Source organism: Hyla sarda, chromosome 5, assembly GCF_029499605.1.
Source record: "Hyla sarda isolate aHylSar1 chromosome 5, aHylSar1.hap1, whole genome shotgun sequence".
Classification (NCBI taxonomy): domain Eukaryota; kingdom Metazoa; phylum Chordata; class Amphibia; order Anura; family Hylidae; genus Hyla; species Hyla sarda.
The window spans coordinates 256,705,962-256,731,375 of record NC_079193.1 but is presented as its reverse complement, the minus strand read 5'-3'; the positions used below and the strand labels follow the sequence as shown (position 1 = coordinate 256,731,375).

At 41.7% G+C, this 25,414-nt stretch overlaps 1 protein-coding gene across 1 annotated transcript in view; it reads right to left on the bottom strand.

The window, feature by feature from the left end:
• PIEZO2 (piezo type mechanosensitive ion channel component 2) overlaps nt 1-21,059 on the bottom strand; it is a 398,577-nt gene extending 377,518 nt beyond the window's left edge. Inside the window, exon 1 of the mRNA XM_056521559.1 lies at nt 20,677-21,059. Within this exon, the coding sequence (XP_056377534.1) occupies nt 20,677-20,845 (169 nt within the window). The 5' untranslated portion in view covers nt 20,846-21,059. The remainder of the gene's footprint in view (nt 1-20,676) is intronic.
• Between the last annotated feature and the right edge of the window lie 4,355 nt (nt 21,060-25,414).

Below are 25,414 nucleotides of genomic sequence, written 5' to 3'. Positions count from 1 at the left end.
GCTCAGTAATACAGGGGTCTCATAGACGGCAGTGCATTTCCAAGCGGAATCCACGGAAAGAATAGACAAGTCTTTTGTTTCTGTAGAATCAGGACCCAGTGATCACTTGTATGGCCCGACCCCCCGTTTAATCGAGCTGTGTAAGGTTGTGTTCACACATTCAGGTTTTTGATTGCAATTATTGAATACAAAGTCAAAAGTGTTTCTGGAAAGAGAAGAAGTCTTAGTTTTTCCTTTATAAGTGTCCTCCATTCATGATCTGCTTCAGGTTTTGAATTGACGAATTGCAGGTAAAAACCTAAACGTGTGAACAAAGCCTAAAAACCCAATAAAAACCAGTGCAGGGATCAGCATTCGCTATCATCCCCCAGTCGTGCACTCTAGAAGGGCCTTAAAGGGGTACTCCGCAGGAAAATATATATTTTTTTAATTCAACTGGTGCCAGAAAGTTAAACAGATTTGTAAATTACTTCTATTAAAAATATCAATCCTTCTAGTACTTATCAGCTGCTGTATGCTCCAGAGGAAGTTCTTTTCTTTTTGAATTTCTTTTCTGTCTGACCACAGTGCTCTCTGCTGACACCTCTGTCCATGTCAGGAACTGTCCAGAGCAGGAGCAAATCCCCATAGCAAACCTCTCCTGCTCTGGACAGTTCCTGACATGGACAGAGGTGTCAGTAGAGAGCACTGTGGTCAGACAGAAAGGAAATTTAAAAAGTAAAGAACTTCCTGTGGAGCATACAGAAGCTAAGTACTAGAAGGATTAAGATTTTTTAATAGAAGTAATTTACAAATCTTTTTAACTTTCTGGCACCAGTTGATTTAAAAAGAAATGTTCCAGTGGGGTACCCCTTTAAAGTCTATCTGTCATATCACAGCAAAAAATAATGCTTATATATGCTACTCACTAGGTCATGCAGATTCTTTACACGTCTTTTTTTATGTGTCTAGCTTCCACATTTGGCTGACAAATCCCTCTGTTCTGCTGCTTACTTATCCTAAAATATACTGCTCAGGAAGGGGTCTGTCCGAGGCAAGCACTGAGCCTAATGGAATAGGAACCAAACAAGTGCAAATGGGTGACAAAGGAATGTAAGGCTGCATTCACACCACGATTTGACCTTCCGATGCGCAGATACGATTTTGGAAGCTCAAATCGCCTGAAATCATATCTGTGCATGGATAGGTACGGACAGATACGGAGCCAATAACTATTACGGGGCTGCGGACCCGATCGGAGTCTGCTATTGACTACGATCTGGTCATTTTCTCAGCATATCAGATTTTTGACACATACCACCATTTTCAGTCCAAGTCTAAAATCGGATCCCCTGAGAAAATGACCAGATCATAGTCACTAGCAGACTGTGATCGGGTCAGCAGTCCCTTAATAGTTAATGGCTCTGTATCTGTCCGTACCTATCCATGCACAGATACAATTTCAGGCGATTTGAGCTTCCAAAATCGTATCTGTGCATTGGAAGGTCAAATTGTGATATGAAATCAGCCTAAAAACATTTGCAAAAGACTTGCACGGATTTGAGAACCGCCATGAATTAACATGGAATGACATTAAAGGACTACTCCGGTGAAAAATTTTACCTGTGAAAAATAAGCATTAAAGAAAGTTATATAACATTATAATGTACTTACGCTGTCCATATGGTAAGGATCCCGGTCCTCCTCTTCTTTCTGTCGGTCACCGGCAGCTCTGTACTTTTTAGTTTTCTGATGACGCTCGACTTCTTTTTTCATTGCTCCGCCGCCATCTTAGCCCGGTGACTCATACCTCCCATGAGTCAGCGCGGGCTCTGCCAGCCTCCTAGCCCAGAGTCGGCTACTCCCCCCTCACTAATCTATTCATTTATTCGGGTTTGCTGAGCTGCCATAGGCTTAGCTCAGCAAACGCCGCTGGCTAATCTACATTATAGATGTGCGCATGCGCACATCAATATCGCCGCTGGCCGATAAATCAGGGGGAGGGCAGGAGCGAACAGGAAATTAGACTAATGCATTATGGGAGATGTAGTCTTTTATGCTACACTCCATATGCACTGTACCCGGAAGTGACCGGATTTTCGGATGGGCATAGCGGACAAACGGCTGGACCGATTCGCGTGGAAATGGCATCTTTGGAAAGGTAGGAGTCTAGGCTATATTATAGTATTAATTTAGAGTATTGGAGTTCTCCTTTAATGTGAACGAGTCTTTGCTTCTCCACATTGAATCAGGCTGCTGTTCTGGGCCTCCCCATGTTTACCGTGGCATTGCATGTTCAGATTTGCAGCTGTGTATATGTACAAGCTCACCAGGGAAATCAGTACATGAAGAGCTTGCATTACAGCAAGGTAACAAGGATTGCAAGCAAGAAGTAACAAAGTAACAAAACCACAAGTGAGGAAAAGAAGTAGAAAAATTGCTGACAAACAAACATGCCAAGCAAATCTCAAACAAGGAGAAACCCAGAGATCTTCTTTACGTTTTGCAATCAAACTAATGTACAAAAATCAGTATGTCTACAGTAATATATATTTATTGGTAAGTAAGTTTTAAAAAAAACTATCGGGGATTTATCAACTCTTGTGCGTAGTAACAGGTAAACAGTTGCCAATAGCAACCAATCAGATGGCTTCATTAATTTTTAGAAAAGCCTCTGAAAAATAGAAACTGATCTAATCGGTTGTTATAAGCTCTGCACAAGATAAAATCTCCTCAAAAGTTACATAGTTACATAGTTAGTATGGTTGAAAAAAGACATATGTCCATCAAGTCCAACCAGGGAATTGAAGGGAAGGGTGTAAGGGGATAAGGGAAAGGGATGTAGTTTTACAATTCTGCATAAGCATTAATGTTATTTTGTTCCAGGAATGTATCTAACCCTGTTTTAAAGCTGTTAATTGTTCCTGCTGTGACCAGTTCCTGAGGTAGACTGTTCCATAAATTCACAGTCCTCACGGTAAAGAAGGCGTGTCGCCCCTTTAGACTAAACCTTTTCTTCTCCAGACGGAGGGAGTGCCCCCTCGTCCTTTGGGGGGGTTTAACCAGGAACAGTTTTTCTCCATATTTTTTGTATGGGCCATTTATATACGTTTATCATATCCCCCCTTAAATGTCTCTTCTCAAGACTAAACAATTGTAAGTTCTTCTAGATCAACACAATAGGGCTACTGGATGAACAAAATGGACTCCTGTCTTTTTTCAATTTTTTCAACTATGTAACTACATTAAATCTTAAAACAACAAATATAACAAAAAAAGCCCCCCAAAACTGATCTTCTTGTTTACCAAGGCCAAGACTCCTGCAGCCTCCCCTGTCCATCTCTATACCCCACTACAAGTATAAAATAGAGCAGTGGTCTCCAACCTGCGGACCTCCAGATGTTGCAAAACTACAACTTCCAGCATGCCCGGACAGCCAACGGCTGTCCGGGCATGCTGGGAGTTGTAGTTTTGCAACATCTGGAGGTCCGCAGGTTGAAGACCACTGAAATAGAGCTATAACTGCAATCAGCTGAATATTGTATGTCATGTGGAAGAGGAAATGTGTTCCATATTTTCAGCACATCCTCTACATAACACAAATGTAGTTTTCTGTATCTTCTTCCAGGGGAATATTACACTCTGACTTTTACTGGAAAATGTTGTGGTAAGTGACTGCTACAAAAACGCACAAGCTTCAGGTTGTTTTTTGCACAAAGGTAATGTAAAACAATTTCATATTGGTACTGATGCTGGACAGTATATTGAAATGACAGTATTAGAGATGAGCGAACTTACAGTAAATTCGATTTGTCACGAACTTCTCGGCTCGGCAGTTGATGACTTATCCTGCATAAATTAGTTCAGCTTTCAGGTGCTCCGGTGGGCTGGAAAAGGTGGATACAGTCCTAGGAAAGAGTCTCCTAGGACTGTATCCACCTTTTCCAGCCCACTGGAGCACCTGAAAGCTGAACTAATTTATGCAGGAAAAGTCATCAACTGCCGAGCCGAGAAGTTCGTGACAAATCGAATTAACTGTAAGTTCGCTCATCTCTAGACAGTATATGAGAGCTGTGGCCATACATATACCATGACTACAGATTTTATACTTAAAAAGTCTAGTTCAGGCCTAGGGCCTCATTTACTAAGAGTGTCAGGTTTTTACTAGTGGGAAAAGATGTTTCAGACTTGCAGGATTCCTCTCTATTTACTATTGGGAAAAGTCGGGAACATTTTCTGACCAGCTTTTTCTAGGTCGATATTTCCAGCCATTTACCCATAGGATATTCTGTAAATTCAATAGTAAATCAGTCGGGTTGTGAAACCACGCCCCTTTTCGGACAACCACGCCCCTTTGTGACAGACCACGCCCCTTCCCGACCTTTTCGCAGTGCAATGTTGGGTTTGTTGGATTTTCCAGGCGTGCACTGTCGCACACTGGCGCAGACATGTCTCAGACATAATAACCAGACAAAAACTGGTCAGTTTCAGCTTAGTAAATGAGGCCCAATGTGTGCATTTTCGTTGCACGGACAAGCATCACAGATACGGATTCGAAGCAGATAGTTGAAAAGTTTGTCTGCCGTGCCAGATTTTTTCTGTTGTAGGGTGAGATAGGGTGATGTCATTTACCATCCAAAATAACCTTTACAGATGAACCATGAATAAGACGTTGTGAGGACAACAGTCATCTGTAATTCCAAATGTGAACAACTTGACTTTACTGGGCAGCGTGCAAGAATACCACCATTGTTACCAATGAATTCCTTATTACATGCACAGGGGCTGAGATAAAACAAAAGCTTGGGTACACCTGACTATCATAATACTACAAGAGGGTCACTACTTCACGATCATGTAATTGTCATTGTTTAAAGGAAAACTGTCATATGTTTTCTCCCGCAGTATCCACAGGTACCAGTGGATAGTGCGGGTGACGCTGAACATTTTGAGTCCTACCTTGCTCGGAGGCACTGCGCCGTTCGCCCGTTATAGCAGTTTTACTGTACATTTAAATTGCCTGCTAACTGGCACAGGCGGGGTTACTGCCTTCATCTGGCACTGTGACGTAACTGCTCCGGACTAATGAAGCAGCGCTGAAGACCGCTTCCGGCTATAGTAGGAAATACCGCACATGCGCAGTATCGGCCGGGATGAGAAGGAGAGTGTAAGACATTATATGAATATTCATTAGTCGGGCGGTGCTGCGGGTCGTGCGGCGGTTACGTCACAGTGCCAGATGAAGGCAGTAACCCCACCCATGCCAGTTAGCAGCTAATTTAAATATACAGAAAAACTGCTACAACTGGCGAACGGCGCAGCGCATCCGGCCAAGGTAGGACTCAAAATGTTCAGCGTCTCCCGCACTATCCATCAGTACCTGTGCTGTGGATGGTGCGGGAGAAAACATATGACAGTTTTCCTTTAATGTTGGTATTTGCACAATAAACCCACTTCTGTGGAAGTACTGCTTGTAGTTTTCCTCTTGAAAACAGGTACATTTAAGACAGCTCCAAACTCAAATTAACATGTAAAAATAAGCTATTTTTATTGATCGGCATGCAAACATAGCAGCCATTGATGTCAAGCTGTTGTTATTGCCTTTTAAAAGGACACAATAACATTAAATATTTAAGAAATGTTCAACAAGCACTTTTTCCTTTTGTGGCATACGATTAGCAAAGCAGTTTTCCCTGTCACGTAAAAAACAAAAAATCTTAAATGATGAATTTAAAACATAATCATTTTATTTTTATTCTACTGTAATCATTAAATATTATCAAGCCATGTAAAATATTTTGCAAATAATAGATAAGGAAAGGTTTAATGGCTACAACTTAAAAATCTCATTTGTAATTTTACAGGGTTTTCCATTGTAAAATACTTTTGTGTTCTACAAGTAAAGATAATGGGGGGTGAGCTCACGTATATACACTGCTCAAAAAAATAAGGGGAACACATAAACAACACAATGTAACTCCAAGTCAATCACACTTCTGTGAAATCACACTGTCCACTCAGGAAGCAACACTGATTGACAATCAATTTCACATGCTGTTGTGCAAATGGAACAAACAACAGGTGGAAATTATAGGCAATTGGCAAAACACCACCGGTAAAGGAGTGGTTCTGCAGGTGGTGACCACAGACAACTTCTCAGTTCCTATGCTTCTTGGCTAATGTTTTGGTCACTTTTGAATGCTGGCGGTGCTTTCACTCTAGTGGTAGCATGAGACAGAGTCTACAACCCACACAAGTGGCTCAGGTAGTGCAGCTCATCCCGGATGGCACATCAATGCGAGTTGTGGCACAAAGGTTTGCTGTGTCTGTCAAAGTAGTGTTCAGAGCATGGAGGCGCTACCAGGAGACAGGCCAGTACATCAGGAGACGTGGAGGAGGCCATAGGAGGGCAACAACCCAGCAGCAGGACCGCTACCTCTGCCTTTGTGCAAGGAGGAGGACTGCCAGAGCCCTGCAAAATGACCTCCAGCAGGCCACAAAGGTGCATGTGTCCACTCAAACGGTCAGAAACAGACTTCATGAAGGTGGCATGAGGGCCCGATGTCCACAAATGGGGGTTGTGCTTACAGCCCAACACCGTGCAGGATGTTTGGCATTTGCCAGAGAACACCAAGATTGGCAAATTCACTACTGGCGCCCTGTGCTCTTCACAGATGAAAGCAGGTTCACACTGAGCACATGTGACAGACGTGACAGACTCTGGAGACGCCATGGAGAACTTTCTGCTGCCGGAAATATCCGCCAGGATGACCAGTTTGGTGGTGGGTCAGTAGTGGTGTGGGGTGGCATTTCTTTGGGGGGCCGGACAGCCCTCCATGTACTTTCCAGAAGTTGCCTGACTGCCAATAGGTACCGAGATGAAATCCTCAGACCCCTTGTGAGACCATATGCTGGTGCAGTTGGCCCTGGGTTCCTCCTAATGCAAGACAATGCTAGATCTCATGTGGCTGGAGTGTGTCAAAAGAAGAAGAAGGCATTGATGCTATGGACTGGCCTGCCCGTTCCCCAGACCTGAATCCGATTTGAGCACATCTGGGACATCATGTCTCGCTCCATCCACCAATGCCACGCACCGCAGACTGTCCAGGAGTTGGCGGATGCTTTAGTCCAGGTCTGGGAGGACATCCCTCAGGAGACCATCTGCCACCTGATCAGGAGCATGTCCAGGCGTTGTAGGGAGGTCATACGGGCATGTGGAGGTCACACACACTACTGAGCCTCATTTTGACTTGTTTTAAGGACATTACATCAGAGTTGGATCAGCCTGTAGTGTGGTTTTCCACTTTGATTTTGAGTGTGACTCCATATCCAGACCTCCATGGGTTGATAAATTTGATTTCCATTGATAATATTTGTGTGATTTTGTTGTCGGCACATTCAACTATGTAAAGACAAAAGTATTTCATACATATTTCATTCAGATCTAGGATGTGTTATCTTAGCGTTCCCTTTGTTTTTTTTTGAGCAGTGTATGTCTCCTCTGGCAATAATAAACTTTGGTCCACCACACTTCCTGCCTTTATCACCCATCATGTGATTATATTGGTATATGTGATATCAACCACCAGTTGCCTGCGTCACAGTGCTGAGTATGCGCCCAGTGGTTGGTGCATCAATTTAGCACATCATGTTACACGTGCCCTTCCGTACATGGGAACAGGCTGCTTTAAAGGGGTACTCCGCCCCTAGATATCTTATCCCCTTTCCGAAGGAGAGGGGATAAATGTCTGATCGCGGGAGTCCACAGCCCCTGCTGCACCCGGCGTTGGTTTAGAGTGTCGATTGCAATGCCTGAGGCTCGTGACGTTACACCCACGCCCCGCTCATTACATCACGGACACGCCCCCTCAATGGAAGTCTATGGGAGGGGGTGACGGTAGTCATGCCTCTTCCCATAGACTTGCATTGAGGAGGCATGGCTGTGACATCACGATTGGGGCATGACCGTGACATAACAAGCCACTGTCCCACATCACCAGTCATCCAGCATGGAGTGATGTTCGCTCCATGCACAGGATGTCTTGGGTGCCGCAGCTGGGATCACGGAGTCCCCAGTGCCGGGACCCCCACGATCAGACATCTTATCCCCTATCCTTTACATAGGGGATAAGATGTCTGTGGGGCAGAGTACCCCTTAAAGAGGGAGAAAAAAACACCATCTGACATACAGAGAGTAACTAGACCTGCCCCTTCATTGGCCTTACAAGGAAGAATAGACTGGTTTGATCATATGACTGGCAGAGAGCGTGTGAAGGAATGGCACTTTTAATTACCAGGGGGAGACATACATTTGTGAGTTTTCCCCACATTATGTTTATTAATAAATGCATTACTTCTTCATGGAAAACCCCCTTGATAACAAACACAAAATCTACCTTCAAGGCCTCACAGTAAACATAGTGACAGCTATACTAGAGTAGGAATGTTCTAAAGGAGATGCATCCATGGAATGTGCATGGCAAAGTGATGTCAAAGTTTTAGAGTTTGGAGAAACTTTAGTCATAAAAAAAATAGGCAAATGTTTCTTTTCATCAAACAAAAAGTCTCCTTGACGTGCAGTTGAGTGCGTCACTGATGAATAGATCTTTGTGACTTTACATGCCTTCCTTATACTAACTATGCTTTTGATCCTGTCTCACTTTTAGTTATTTTACGAACTACTGGCACTCTGCACCAAGGATATTCTGTTCCTACAAGTTCAATATCTCGTAACCTTACACCAATTCATCCCACTGAGCCAGCAGTTGACAACCTGATTTTTGCTTAAATACAAGTTCAACCATTCCTTGGTTGAACTTGATGGACATATGTCTTTTTTTCACCATACTAACTATGTAACTATGTAAGCAAACTGAGGGAACTTATAGTTTAAAATATTTTAGTTATCATTTAATGCTGCCATTGTTGTTAATATTGGCAAATAAAACATGAAGATTCCTCCTTCGTACAGTAATAAAAAGTATATGCCTGTTGGGGGGAAAAAAATTCTATGGCTGACATTTATCATTGTCTTTAGACATTTTTTTTTGTGCCTAGAAATGGTGCAAAAAAAGGTGCAGGCAGGGTTTGTTTGTGCCTTTTGTGCACGTTTTGGTTTACACATTTCTGCTGATTTTGAGTTGCAATCCACAGATTTTGGCAACACACATGGTATGGAAGGGTTTTATGAACTGCGCCTTTTTGTGAAAAGGCGCAAAAAAAGGCGCAAAGCCACTGAAAAGTCTCTTAAACTGCACCAGCCCAGGCTTAGCTTAGCTTTTTGGTGTGTGTGAAGAGAGAAATTTCAGAAATGTGACCTGCACAATATGTATCAAATGCTCTGTGACCATTTAATAAATCTGGTGCTCCTACACATTATCAGCACACAAAAAACGGTGTAGAAAAATGCTTCACTTACACCTACAATGATGAATGCTGGCCTATATAATTGATAAGGGTAAAAACATGAGCATCCGTAAGGTGTGGCGCAATTATGGCACGTGAAGTGGGACAATTATTTGTTTCTTGTATAGTGTTATTGATGATATTGGCCTGTGTACACTGTTTTTTTTTTCTTTCTTTCCATAAAAGTATGATGGTATAGTAATAGTCACTGCAATAGTAAAATGTAGTCCTGGTGTGAAAGTATTCTTTATTAATTCTAAAGCCCCACCCTTGAGAAAATGCTGCATTCATTTTCTAAAAGTAAGAGGCAATGCATACACTGTGTGCATCACCATTCTCTTACATTCATGGGCCCGGAGGTGCTGTGCACAATACTTTGCCTTGCCCTTTGTGCTGCCAACCCACATTATGCACCTGTGAGGCCAGCAACATTTCATCCTACTTGGGTGGGGTTCATAGCCTTCTTCCCTACTCCCTTTGCATGTGTGCCTAGCCACACTGGAGTGAACTGGGAGCAGGCTATGAGTCGGACCTAATGCAGCTGTAATTGCCCATTGGCACCTGGTATTGCCCATACAGCACAGGTAGGTTTAGTATTAGGTCCCATGCCACTTGAGAAACCTTGGCATTGGTGTGCGGGCTCAGGTATGTCCTTCATATAAGGATATACTGGCTAATGTCTCAATTTTAATATCAGTTTGAGGGTTAGCCATATGTCACTGTTTACATCTACCACAGTAGTGTACCTAAATTTATGTATTATTCTATATGTTACACATCCACACCTTTCAACTGGTGTAGGATGCCATTGTGGCACTCGTGGTGTGCTGCAGGCATCCCCCATTGCATGCATTTTATGCTGGGGATCGTCCTTAGCAACAGACCACAAGCGCAGGATCTGCTCCCCCAGCATATGCACAACTGCATCTGGGGTTGAGCATTTCCTGCCATTTGAAACCACATTTTTCTTGTTAACCCACATTACGCCACAACATCTTGCTATGCTGCGAACCTCTTACAGCTTGCATATCTTTGTGTCAGTGAGGACCCCATGTTCGAGTTTCACCTAAGGCCTTAGAGAGTCTAGCGCCGTTTTTGATTAGAAACTGCAACACTCAAATTGGAAAATGGCAGCTTGATTCTTCTATTGTTGTTCATCTGGTCTGACCTTCTGCCTGTATCTTGATCCTTTTTCTGCCTTGTTGAATTTGTATTCTGCCGCTGTATCGGTTTGACCAATTTCTTGTTTCCTGACATTGCCTTGCCTTGTGTGTTTTTACCTCTGCTCCATCTTAGTTTTGATCCTAGCCCCCCACCACCAATGACAATCTGTCTGTTTGTCACTTTGCTGTATAACTGTTCCTGGTTAACCACTTGTTTTATGGGTTTGTACTGTTTGCCTGTTTTTAACTGACCCAGATTATCTGTCACTTCTGACGCACCTACACTTAGTCTAGCACAGGGACCATGACCCAGTTGGGGGCCACCATTTAAGGCAGATCTTCCAAGTAGGTAGAGAAAGTGGTTGGGGTGAGTTCTAGGTGTTCCAGGTCTGCACTGATCCCTACCCTGGATATGATCAGGATTCTGATCATAGAAGTTGAGAGCGGATTAGGGAGTGTCAAGGATTATTATGTTATGTTGGCAGCTATGAAAAGTATGGGAAGATATGATTACAAATAACTAAATCTCCCCCCCCCCCCTTCCATTATATCTTGTGCTTTGCTCAGCTATATACACTGTCCCTTGTCCCAGAAGAGCCTTGCATTAGGTAGAAAACTAATCTTTCTAACAAGAGGGGAACTTTTGCCCATTTCTGTCTTGATAACATCTTCATCTGTACTTAGTATACTTTATTTTACACATCACACACATATAAGCACAAAGGAATGTGCATAAATTCTGCAGAGGGTTTAAAAAGAAATATATTACTTCTAGCCTCGACATTCTTCGGGTTATAATAATCCTTGGATCTATACATGTGGACAGGCTCACAGCGTATTAGGATAACATAGCTTTTAAATATATAACTGTAAGAGGTAGGGAAAAGCATAATAATATAACAATTAAGGCCAATTCAAAGGTGAGTGAAACAGAACAAGAAATTAAAATATTTGGCCCAATAGAAGCAGCAACTGCACTCTACAAAATGTGACACAGAACATTGGGATAAGAATTTACTAAATATTAAGGGAGCAATCCATGCCATAAAGCTTTGTAAAGCTGGTAAATGGCTTTGTAGTTAGAGCTAATCCAATCCCCATACAGCAGAGAAAAGGAAATGGTGGTAAATATACACCAGGAGTTACAGTAATGTGGGAGTATAAACAACTACAAGACGCTGATCACTGATGATTGGGTCGGTAGTATTGGGGTGTTGCCTAAGAATTGGTCAATAATGAATATGCTGTCTGTAGAGGCTAAAAATATTTTAACATCTAAAATGTGGAATGTCCTTGAACACAAAAAACAATAACCAATACAGTAGGCTCTCATTACATCTCATTGTATTGACTTCCACCATCTATCGTCATCCCGACATATTTTTGTATGATTTATATTTCTGAGGAATATATATACACTTTATAAGAGTATACACTTGCCTATATACACTTTATAAGATAAGCAGATGACTAGGATGGTAACATAACCACGAGATCTGTTATTAAAAGCCTTGTACACTTGTGACGGCACCACAGTAACTTTCAGCGCTACATTCTTTAGGCCTCTTTCACACTTCCATTGTCACACGGTAGTGTGGCGGCTGTCGGGGCCGCCAGGGAAAATAGCAGGAGAAAAAATACAGCTTGCGCCGTCTTTTCCTCCCACTATTCCCTCTGAAAAACAGCAGCGCCCGACAGACCCCATTGACTATACTGGGGTTCATTGGGACCCACTTTTGACCATTGTGCCCCGTCAACATGACGGCCATCAGACTCAAAAAAAAAAGAGAGAGAGTTTGACGGCCGTTCTTGGTGGGACACAACGGCAGTGTGAAAGAAGCCTGAAAGTATCAAAAACATCATATGAAACGGGCTGACCTTACATGATAACCACAATCTACAGTACAGTCTACAGTCTACTACAGTCTCTTCTCTAGAGCTTACAATTACATGGTAGGCGAGCAGGATAAACTACAAAAAGCTTTGTAAAATAAGTAACTATGTCAAACAGCTCATGATATTGTTGTATATAAGAACTAGGAACACATCCTATGAATCAATACAATTACTGCACAAAGGTTATAGAAACATCTGTTTGGTCAGCTATCTATTTCTTAGCACTTATTCGGAAAAGCAGAACAGATGTCTTTATTATTTTAATTCAAGTATAAAAAGGAAGTATTTTACCTATCTACAAAACAAGGACACACCCTAAAATGGTCCCTCATCATTTCAGTTTTTTGTTTTGTTTATGGTTCTCAGGACAAAAAAGGCTGATTTAGGGACAGATATTTTACCTCTCACCAAAGAAAAGATATTTTACCTTGCTTGCAAATGCTTTTTATGTATTTGTTCCTGATGCTGATATTCCTCTTTATAGCCATCAGTACTTGTGAAAGTGTTTTCATTTATATCAGCCTTTATCTTTAATAGGGCTCACAAATTTCCCTATATCATGTACAGATATTTATATATATATATATATATATATATATATATATATATATATATATATGTAAGGTTAATTATTGTGTCTGTGATACTAGAAATGTGCTTCACTGTCAGAACGTGTATCACTCATGCTTCAATATGTTTTCCGCATTTTGCTGGCATGGTGTTAATTCTATCTATTATTGGCTTCTGCTGGACATCAGCAAAAGTGACTGTATGTGAAATGGAAAAAAAAAACTTACAGTACAGGGGAAAAACCTGTATGGAGTTTGTATGTTCTCCCTGTGTCTGCATGGGTTTTCCCTCTCATTTTACAAACACTGATGAGTTTATAAACATTTTATGAAACTGACCCATGTATATATATATATATATATATATATATATATATATACAGGGCTCAAGTCCTGCAGGAACGCTTGGGAATGGAGTTCCTGCACTTATTCCACAGCAGGAACATCTTTCCCATTAGCAGGAATTCTGCAGGACCAGCCCAGGAATGGAAATCTTGTAGTATTTATAGAAAAATTGGAGGGCACTGCTTTAATGTCCCATTGTATGATGTACTACTGAATATAGGAGGGTAATTGCGGTGTCAGTGGCCGTAGCTGCTAATATTTCCTTTTCCTGCCAGGGTGCTAAGTGATCTAAAGTAGTAGACAATGGTATACTTGCAAACAAGAAAATTCACTTGCACTCACCGGTCTTGAGGAAGTCTGTGTTACGGATGATCCGTTGTGCTGGGAGATCTCTGGATGAGGGTGCTCAGAGGCTAACAGCCGTTTTCGCACACAGCCGTGTGCTTCTTCCGGCCTCGAGGAGGCCGGAAGAAGCGCACAGCTGTGTGCAAAAACGGCTGTTAGCCTCTGAGCACCCTCATCCAGAGATCTCCCAGCACAACGGATCATCCATAACACAGACTTCAACTAGACCGGTGAGTGCAAGTGAATTTTCTTGTTTGCAATATATATACATATAGATATATTTATAAAACCTTCCGCATCATTAAGAAAGTCACTATGTCTATGAAAGCCACGTTGTGTTTAAAGCCCGTAAACCTTCCTATACCTTTGATTCTATTACAATAAAAATTAACAGAGTAGAAATAGATAATATATGCTATGCTAATAGCCACTGACTCTTTCTGTAATGCATTTTGTTTACTGTAACTGTCTCCATACACTGTTTTGCAGTTTTATCTTGAAGCTGCACCCTGATTTATGGAAAGGCAGACACTGCTCACAGGGAGGGGTAAATACAATTCTATCGGCTGCAGGCACCTAACACAGCACATTGGCCAGGCACATACTTCAAGCATTGGAGCAGATTCTTCAGAAGGCAGCTCTCCACCTTTTACATCACTGGTCTAAGCATTTTGTATCACAGAGCTGTATAGGTAAAAATCAGGCAGGCACTGCAATCCACAAAGGAGTTAAACATTGGACAAGATAAACACAAACACACAAGAACATTGATATTTATGAAACAATTTACCATTATTGATATATATATGGCTGTGCAGAGGACAGCATCATACTGTAAAGACCAATACTGTTTTGTATTCACAGACCCCAGGATGCTGCTTTACCCAAAGCCACGATCATAGGAGTCCAGGTCCATATGCCAGATTCCTGGACCGATTTTATAATAATAATGAGACAGCAGTAATGTGAACTCAGTTAAGCAGCTCAATACATGTGAATATGTCTTATTTTGGAAAGTTGTGACTAAATACCGTATTTTTCACACTTTTTCTTCACCAAAACTGGGGGGGGGGGAAGTTGGTGCGTCTTATATGGCGAATACACACCTATCGCAGCAGTCCCTGCGGCCATCAATGGCCGGGACCCGCTGCTAATACAGGACATCACCGATCACGGTGATGCCATGTATTAACCCTTCAGACGCGGCGATCAAAGCTGACCGCCGCGTCTGAAGCGAAAGTGACACTAACCCGGCTGCGCCGGGAGGGACCTTACCTGCCTCCTCAGTGTCTGCTCCGTGCCGGGATCCCCTGCATGGCCGGCGCTCTCCTTCGTCATCATCACGCCGTCACGCACGTCGCCCTGTCATGCAATAGGCATGTGTAGCGGTGTGCATAGCGACGTGATGGCGGCGACTGAGAGTGAGGATACTGGGCAGCAGAGATGTTTGGGAGCGACGGGGACACCCGGGGACGTGGCGACAGCGATGGAGGGTGAAATCCAGGGCAGCGGTGACGGGTCCGCAGCGGCGGGGACACGTGAGTATAACCTCCAATACCAGTGGTCTTCAACCTGCGGACCTCCAGATGTTGCAAAACTACAACTGTCCGGGCATGCTGGGAGCTGTAGTTTTGCAACATCTGGAGGTCCGCTTGATGAAGATCACTGTGACCTATACTTTACATTGTATTCTAGATTTCCTCATTTAAAATTGGGTGCGTCTTATATGCCGGAGCATCCTATAGGGCGAAAAATATGGTAATTGGGATTTCAAAAAGCCTGGACATTAAAGTACATCTGTCACTTAGTTTGAGTGAATAAAACCACCAACATAGCATAATAGCTATCAGTGTCAGGAATCATACCATACCTTTATATAAGTTGTTGCTGGCTTCATTCCCCTGAAAAAACAGACTTTTATGCAGCCCCACAGTGTCAAAGAGGAATGGCCTTTGGTCCATTGTGCCCCAGGCTGCATTGCCTCTCTCCTGTGATGACCCAGCCGCACCCTATTTGAAACACATCAAGGACCCATCATTGCGAAACACAATCCCTATCCCTATCCTGTCCGACTCAAATTCGGTTCTGCAAACCTTGCTGCAGAATTTTTGTAGTTTTGCAGAATTCGAGTGGAATTTCTGTGTGCTCAAAACACAGAATTCTACCGAAATTCAAAGCCCCAAGTTCAATGGGATTCAATCCAAAATTCTGCAGAATTTATAGACTTGTTCAATGTTTTTGCTGAGTTTCCGGTGCCATGTTAATGGGACAGAAGAATCCCCCTTGAATTCAAGTGCAATTACTTTAGCTGATTTTTTTGAGCGGAATTCCACACAGAAATTCCGCTGTGTGAACATAGCCTCATTGTGCATGCTCCACAATCACATTCACGCCGCATGCATGGGATTTCTAAATGGGTTGCCACAAGCCTCAAGTCCTGCAAGAACTCATGAGAATGGAGTTCCTGCACTTCCACAGCAGGAACACTGTTCCCATTAGCAGGAGCCCTGCACAACCAGCTCTTGAGTGGAAATTTTGGGTGAGTTCTCAAACTTTTTTTTCCCCAAGACTTGACCACGGTGTTGCCACCGGCAGGTGACCCTATCTGTCAATTAAAGGAGTAGTGCAGTGAAACAAAATATGATAGGGGATAAGTTATAGATCATGGGGGGTCCGACCACTAGGACCCCCCATGATCTCTTGAACAGGGCCCTGGCAGTCTGTCCGAAGTGGCCGTTCTGACCCCTGCAGAAAGCTGCGACTGACATGCCCCATCCGTGTATTTCTATGGATGGCTGTGTCCGGCACTGTGCATTGCAGGGGTCAGCACGCCCCCTTACAGCAGACTGCCCCATTCTGGAGATCGCGGGGGATCCCAACGCTCAGACCCCTGTGATCTATAATTTATCCCTTATCTTTTGGATAGGGGAAAAGTTATGTTTCACTACAGAACTCCTTTAAACAGGGAGTGGGTGTGACATCACTGGGGAGAGGCATTGCCGCCTGGGGTACAGCAGACACCCAGGCTACACCTCTTTGCCACTAGGATAGCATAAAAGTCATTTTTTGGAGGGAATTAAGCCATCAAAAACTCATATAAAGGTTATGACACGACTCCTGACACTTCTAGCTATTCCACTGTGTTGACGGTTTTATGCACTTACACTAAGTGACAGATGCACTTTAAACCTTTACAAGCGCATATGTTATTCAACTACAACTGCCACTAAGTTAATTGTTAAAACATACAAAACCAGATAACGCTAAATGATATAAGAGAAAGGGCATGTGTTTTAATGAAAGTAACATCATCACTACAGATCTATTACAGGATTCCATGTAGCACTGCAGGAAGCAGCCCAGATAGTTGTCTGTCTTTGGAATGCTCGAAGAATTAACTGAGGATTAAATGGGTCATAACTCAAAACAGGCAATGGGTTAAGACTTCCATCCAAAAAGTGAGTGAGCTGAGTGAACATGTGACTGACCAGTAGTTCTCTGAATTATTCAATTGTCTGCAAAAATTATTTCTTTTTCCTAATACTGATGAACAAATATGGACCAAATACTACATAGAAAAATATACAAATATAATAAAGAAAAGAATAAAATATGTAAGATGTCTACAACTGCCATTAACTTCAATTCATTGCAGCCTGACCACACATAGCCTACAGCTACATTACAGATGTAGATCTCAGAAAACAAGCAGAAGAATAGCGCACCCAGGACCAAAACTTATTCTGTGTTAATAATTCATCAATACATTGTATGTTATTCAGAAATCCCCAACACATCCAGCAGCTTCCAAATGGGCACAAAAATTGTAGGATGAAGTTAGGGGGTACAGAAAGTAGAGATCCAAAGAAAACTTTTTATTCTCCAAATCTGAACCAATGAAATGATATGACACAAAAACAATGATGTCGTTGTACAATACATATGTAGAATGGATTTAAATGGGACTGGAGTAATTAATTGGAAGAGGGACACTGCTCTGATCCAAATACAGTGGTCCCTCAAGTTACAATATTAATTGGTTCTGGGACGACCATTGTAGGTTGAACCCATTGTATGTTGAGACCATAACTCTATGGAAACCTGGTAATTGGTTCTAAAGGCACCAAAATGTCATCCAAAAATAGGAAAAAGTGAGAATTAAAGAAAAATAAGTAGATAACTAATAAAGATATAGCAAGTCCTTACATATAAAAGTAAGAAAGACGTGCTGGGAGCTGTAATCCCTGTCTATGTCAGTGTTTCCAAAGCAGGGAGCCTCCAGCTGTTGCAAAACTACAACTCCCAGCATGCCCGGACAGCCAAAGGCTGTCCGGGCATGCTGGGAGTTGTAATTTTGCAACAGCTGGAGGCACACTAGTATGGAAACACTGGTCTATGTAGAGGACAGGAGCTTCTTCAGGGTCCTGTACAGAACACCCGATGTCCTAAAAAAAAGTAACATGGAGCCGCCCTCACCTGGTGTCCAAAGGAGCGGCTAACCCTGGCCCAAAGAGTAGTAAAGAACATGTAATACTTCCCTGTACTGTAGGGGGCGCTAGCAGACACCAGTCAGTGCATACGCTTCAGTAATACAAGAGTTTTACCAGTGAATGCCCATTCTGATTGGTCAGTTCATTGACACGTTTCATAGATCTGGACTGTCCATAACATTGTATGTTGAGTCTGGTTTGAACTTACAATGGTCCAGAAAAGACCATTGTATGTTGAAACTATTGTATATTGAGGCCATTGTAAGTTGAGGGATCACTGTGTGTATTTTATTGATTCATGCTTTCTTTGGAATTAAGCAGGGTTTTCGCAAGAGGACATTTAGGGAATATTTACAAGCAGCAGATTTCTTGCAGACATGTCTACATCTATTCCTTCCATCCAATGGGGCTTTCAGAAATCCATGCACATGCTGCAGCAACAACCCCATTCAGATGGATGGAATGTTTTGGGTTTGTTTAGTTGCAGGAATTTTTGCAACAAATCTGTTGTGTGTGAACATGGCAATGGGCATCATGTACAGTAGTAGAACATTGATGGACTAGATTGGAGGTAACTCAGCGGGGATAGATGACCAACATTTACTATATTCATTCAAAATGCACAAACTAAATGCAGACCTAATTCTTGCAATACACACTAAAACAACCAAGGATAGACCATCATCCTAGAAACATAAATAATTGGTCAATTATGTTAACCAGGAACAATCCTATTTCTTTATTTTAAGAATCCAGAGCAAAACGTTCATTTGTTATAGTGTAATTTGGGAAATGACTGAGCGTATCATTATTTGGAGTGGTGTTCCACCATAAAACAAGAAAAGCAATTACACAAGCCTCTACTGAATATTCCATAGCTTTCCATTGTGTAGCAGGATACAGAAACATTACTGTGTGCACATCCTCCAACAATTGAGAGTGTTTGTGAAATATTAATGTCCCTGAGAATAACTGCTAATCACTTGTCTGGATCCATTTATTCAGTTTTTACTGTCTGTAAATTGTGGTAAAAGTTGTTACATAGACTCTAATGTCTTCCATAGGAAAGGCCAGCCAGTCTGTAAGAATAGAGAAGAATTTATACACCCAGCAAAGACACTTTAACTAACAGCTGGGCAGAAGAAACAAGGCTGGGGGGCAAGAAATGCCAAAAAGAGGGCATAGAGGCATCTGGTGATTGTCGTAATGATAAATAAAAACATTGTATAAATATTTTCTTGTAAACAGAATCTTTCATAATATTTGATAATATATTATTGTAAATATTTGTAAACCTGTTTGTCATGGAGCTTAGACCATTTTTGCATTTAATGTTTGTAATTTCATAACATTTTTGGGTTCAGTTCTCCTCTATGTTTATATATATATATATATATATATATATATATATAGATAGATAGATAGATAGATAGATAGATATAGTTCACCCTTCAAGGAAAAAGCACCAATCACTGGGTCCAGGTTAATAGCAGGTTAAGGTTCTTTATTGTATGTGAGCAAAAAATATGAATATATATATATATATATATATATATATATATATATATATATATATATACATGTGTCTAGAGTGATGAGGCTGATACTGTAGGAAATATTACAGTATGAAGAGAGAGATAGCCTGGAGCAGTATCTTCTGCTCCAACACCAGGCAATCTATCACTTACAGTGAATGGAGGCGATGATTTTGGGGAGATAACCCCTAAGGACATTGTGAGCTGCATTTCCCCAGTGTAACCTCCAGAGCCTGACCTCAATGCGAAGGTAAATAAAGTCACACTGCCTCCACTGAGTGACAGTACAGTACAGAGGGGGAGCAGGAATCAACAATGTTTTGTTTTGAAAACATAAACCGATACATTTGTTCTGATTAAACGGATACATTTATGATTAAACGGATACATTTATGATTAAACGGAAACATTTATGATTGAACGATATAAACGGATACATTTGTGATTAAACGGTATAAAACGGGTACATGTGTTCTGATTAAACGATATAAATGGATCCATTTATGATTGAACCGATGCATTTATGATTTAACGATATAAACTGATACATTTGGTATAAAACGGATAGAAGTGTCCGGAATAAACGTCTCTTACAATGGAAAGAATACCTCGCACCCACGACAATTCTTTGTCATACATTTCTGACACTTCATTGTAACGTTCTAGAACAGTGGTTCCCAACCAGGGTGCCTCCAGCTGGTGCAAAACTACAACTCCCAGCGTGCCCGGACAGCCAAAGGCTGTCCGGGCATGCTGGGAGTTGTAGTTTTGCAACAGCTGGAGGCACCCTGGTTGGGAGACACGGGTCTAGAATGTTTTATTCAGCAAGGAGAAAGTTTTTACAAACTCTCAATGTTCGATTAATGTAATATATATATATATATATATATATATATATATATATATATATATATAAATATATATATCTTAGTAATGCATTAGCACTCACCCACAAGTAGGCAGACTGGCAGCAATAACCTGAAGATGAGCCCACACACCGTCTCTGATGCCATCGCTCCTGGGACGAGTAATAGAAGTGACCAGGATGAAAAGAACGCAAGAAGTACAAGTAGGTGCCAGCTAGTAAGTTTCCTCAGTCCAGCCAGGGCATGGGGCATTCACCAGTGGGTAAGTGAGGAGCATATCCCCCCGCACTCCTCCTCACACTCAGCTGCACTTGCACTTCCACTCAGCATCCTGCAGTCAGGGCGACCAATGAAGGAAAGAGACTGCACTTGGTGGCAGCAGCCTACCCCCCCCGGCCACATGCAGCATGGGTACAGGCGACCTGGCAGTGTGGAGGATTCAGGAGCCGGAGTGTGAGGGCTTTTAGTGTATACTGTGCCTCTTCTCTCTGCTGTCCTGACCCTTTCCTCCCAGTCTGTCAGGGTAGAGAGTCCCCACCTCCAAACTTTAACTCTTCACACCCCAGCAGCACAAAGACTCTTAACATTACAGCTTTACTGTAGGCTGCTGGGACTGTTTCCTCAGAAAAGTGTGTGTTACAACATTATACAATAGAGTAAGTAAATAAATCAATCAATAAATAGCATGAAGAAGGGGTATAATCATAAATATGAAATAGAAATATCATGTCTTGGTTACTTTTAATGTTTTGCCTCCTTGTTAGTATTTATTTCCCTTTTTAACGGATGGTCTGTTAAGAAGAAACACTATTTGGTCTGTTGGCCTGACCCATTTTAAATCAGCAGGAATGACTAAAGAAAAAAGAAATAGGTGACACTTTCAGCTCTGCTACATATGCGATGCCAAGCATAGAATGCATTCCTTTACATAAGAGCCTGTCCTCAGATGGACTCACAATATATTCCCAAATGAACCATGTTTTGACGCTACGGAGGAAAGCAGACTACCAGAAAGCAAAATGAATGTGCGGGGAACACAAAAAAACGGGAAAATGGGTATATAGTATATTACTCACCAACAACAAGGCAGAGCGGGAGAAGCAATCGGAAGATGAGTCCACACACGACTTGTGATGCCATCACTTCTTAGAAAACTATTTGCAAGATCAAATGAAAACAAAAAGCACTGTGCGCCAGCTCCTAAATTCCCATAACCTTTATGTCCACCCAAGGGCACAGCTAACACCTTTAAACATTGCTTTGGAGCTAGCTATAAGCAGTGTCCCTGCATCTCCAGGACATTAATTCCCAGGCACAGTAAGGTTTTTGTGGTTATGTCCCTTCCGGCTCCCTTGCTTTGACCAGATTATTTCGTATTCAGTAAAAGAAGTAATCATGTTGTCCCATTACAAAGCAAAAAAATAGAAGTAGTCCTAAATTCGCATGCCAATTGTTATTTGTGTCCATTGAAATTTTTTCTCTTCTTATATTCCAGAAAAGCTATGGGTTCCAGGTCGCAGATGCGTCAGACGTTCACCATCTTTTATCCCCAGGAGGACCCGCTGCTAAGAGGAAAAATGATAAGATAAGTCATCCTAGAAGCAGTTGTGTATCATTGTGGTCCAGAAGCTCGTGGCATCTCTCAAGGCTCCCAGGGATGCTGCAGTGTCACTGTATAACTGTGCTGGGTGGTTGATATGCCAGAGCCACTCCTCAACACACCACACTGATCAAGCTATGCAGGCTCCTCTCTATGTCACACACCACCACCTCAATGAAACTTTGCTGACCCTGCCTTATACGAGTACATCCAACGACCAATGGGAAATTTTAGACCCAAATATGCTACCCAATCAGGTGGAGATGTGGGTGGAGGTTTGGCATCTTCCTTGAAGTCAGCAATATGAAGAGGCTTTTTAAAGATGTTGCAACGAGAGAATAATACCATAAACAGTGTCGTGAGCATTTATCAAAGTACAGTTTTTATACAGAAGAACTCAAGTCCAACGTACTGTACATCCATGCAATACACCAATTCTTTAACCAAACTGCGTTTCACTTTATTTACATCTTAATAAGCCATTAGTATTCTACAATTTACTGGTTGGCCATAAATGTGCAGCCTCTACCCACAGGGAGCTATGGCAATTGTTAAACACTGAGAATCCACAAATATCCACTAGGGTTTCTTGTTCTGTGCAATAAGTGGAGGTCCGATGCGAAATCTCTACTGCAGCCCCCACACTATCCTGTGCCATTTATCATAATTCTGCCCTCTTAAGTGTCAGGGGGTCTGTGGGCCTCTTCAGATGACAAAGCCTAGGTGAGAGGTCAACTATGAAAAAGAAGATGCAGGCCTGCAAGGAGCCAAATAACAGTGACTCCCTCTGGAAGGAGCAGAGGAGGTGGTCTGGTCTGAGGAATCATTTTCGTGTGGTTGGCTGTGTGTACATCTGGGGAAGAGTAAGCAACAGGATACAGTTTTAAAGCAAGTTCTGGGCAATGATCTGCTGGGAAATTTAGCTTTTGGCATAAATGTGGATGATACTTTGATACGTACCACCTTCCGAAATATTGTTACAGATCTGGTACATCCCTATTTAATAACAGTATTCCATAATACTGTTGTCTCTTTTACCATAACACACTGGAAAAATTGTCCAAGAATGGTTTGAGGAACATGAAAAAGGGTTTAAGATGTTGGCCTTGCATCCAAATTCCCCAGATCTTCATCCAATCAAGCTTCTGTTAAATGTTCTCAAAAAAGTCTGAACCATGGAGGCCTTATAGTGTAATTTACAGGCCTTAAAGCTGTTGTCTGGCAAAAGCTTTTTTTGTTTTGTTTTTTCATAAATTTTCCCTTGTTCCCTTTTAAAAAGTAAAAAAAGCCTATATGTACCATGTTCCCCCACAGCCTCCATTATTGCAACACCTATTCGCCCACTTGCTGCACTTCCTGGTGCTGTGATCGATATGTCACATTTCTGCTCATCCAATCATTCTGCCTCATCCAGTGATTGGCATCAATGTGATGTATTGACCACAGTATTATGAATTGAACAAGCATCAAGAGAATGGAGGCTGTGAGGGAGTGTGGGAGGTAAGTATATCATTTTTTACTTTTTGCATACAGCCTGGGCACATTTATGAAATGGAAATTTTGCCAGATAGTCCCTGTTAAAGGATCAGCTTTTTAACAAGAATTTGAACAAACTATGAAGTTTTAAATAACCGTGGAGCTGGAAGCCTTTTTTTTTTTTTTTTTTGTCTTTTGTGGTTTGCATTGTTCTTGAGTCCAGAAGTCTTCATGTGCTTGATCCATATGGGACATTACAGAAGTATGAAAAGTAATGTTGGAATTTTTCTCTCGGATATATATATATATATATATATATATATACATATATATATATATATATATATATATATATATACATATATATATATATATATATATATATATATATATATATATATGACCTATTTTGCGGCACTCTACAGAGATGATCACATTTTCCCTGTTGGGACAATATATGAATAAAAAACATGTAAATAATGCTTCTGGACTGGAGTTTACCTTATGGAATTTCAAACAAAACCACATTTTCAAGTTTTAATAAAATTATTCTTAAATAAAAGTTGAGTTAAAAACCTTTAGGAAGAAAATTGGGAGGAATACAGAATAAGGCTCTATTCCTCCATGTGCAGTGTATATCCCAGGTGTATATATTGAATGGGCCCCCTATAGATGCCAAAAGAGGGTTCCCTTTCCAGCTGATTACTGTAGATTGGTATACGTTTTTAACTTTTAATTTATTTTTTCCTTTTTCTCAATGGGGACCTATCATGTCTACCACTATGTGGTATACAGTGGTGATCCCTGGGGCTTTATGTCCCCATATACCAAATGCAGTTCTGAGATGTGATGTAAACAGAGCATAAACTATATGGTAATTATAATAACATGTTATAATCTATTCAATTCTCTAATCACAAAACCTTGGTTCTACTGCTCATCTATCTAGAATTACACCCATGCTAATCCTTGCCATTTTCTATTGCCCTATTTTATCACCAAAAACCAGTGCTGACTACTGAAAACAATATCTTTAGTATTTGTGTGTTTTGTGTTTACACTTCTTAAAAGCATTGGTAATAGAAACGTAACTGCATTAGGAACCATAGGGACTCCTTTTTGTACCATCATTTCATAGACCTTCCACCAACTGGAACAACCTACACGGATTGTAAGTTAAAAGGAATGGTAAATAATTTATGTCTGTATATAGGAAATGGACTAGTTAGAGCTACTTACTAAATGGGTACAGTAGCAGTTTTATGGGGTCGACCAGATGAAAACATCCTACCTTCTGCGTAATGGTAGTGATACGTGTTCATTATAAATATTTACTTGTTTAGTTTAAGAAAAGTACATAAGGAAGAAAATAGATCCTGTGTCCACTTAACAGTGAGTACTCCGCTGTCTGATCGCAGGGGTCCCGCTGCTGGAACCCCCACGATCTCTGTGCAGCACCCAGCATTCATTTACAATGCTGGGTGCGGGCGGCATGGTCGTGATGCCACGGACACGCCCCCTCATGGCGTCACACCACACCCCCTCAATTCAAGTCTATGGGAGGAGGCGTGGCGGTTGCCACACCCGCTCAAATAGATTTGCAATGAGGGGGCGTGGTGTCACATCATGTGGGGCGTGACTGTGACATCACGACCCCTGCCGCCAGCTCCAAGCGTTCGTAACAAAATGCTCCGAACGTTGGGGCAGTGGAGTACCCCTTTAAGGTCCATATAAACTTTAGTGAA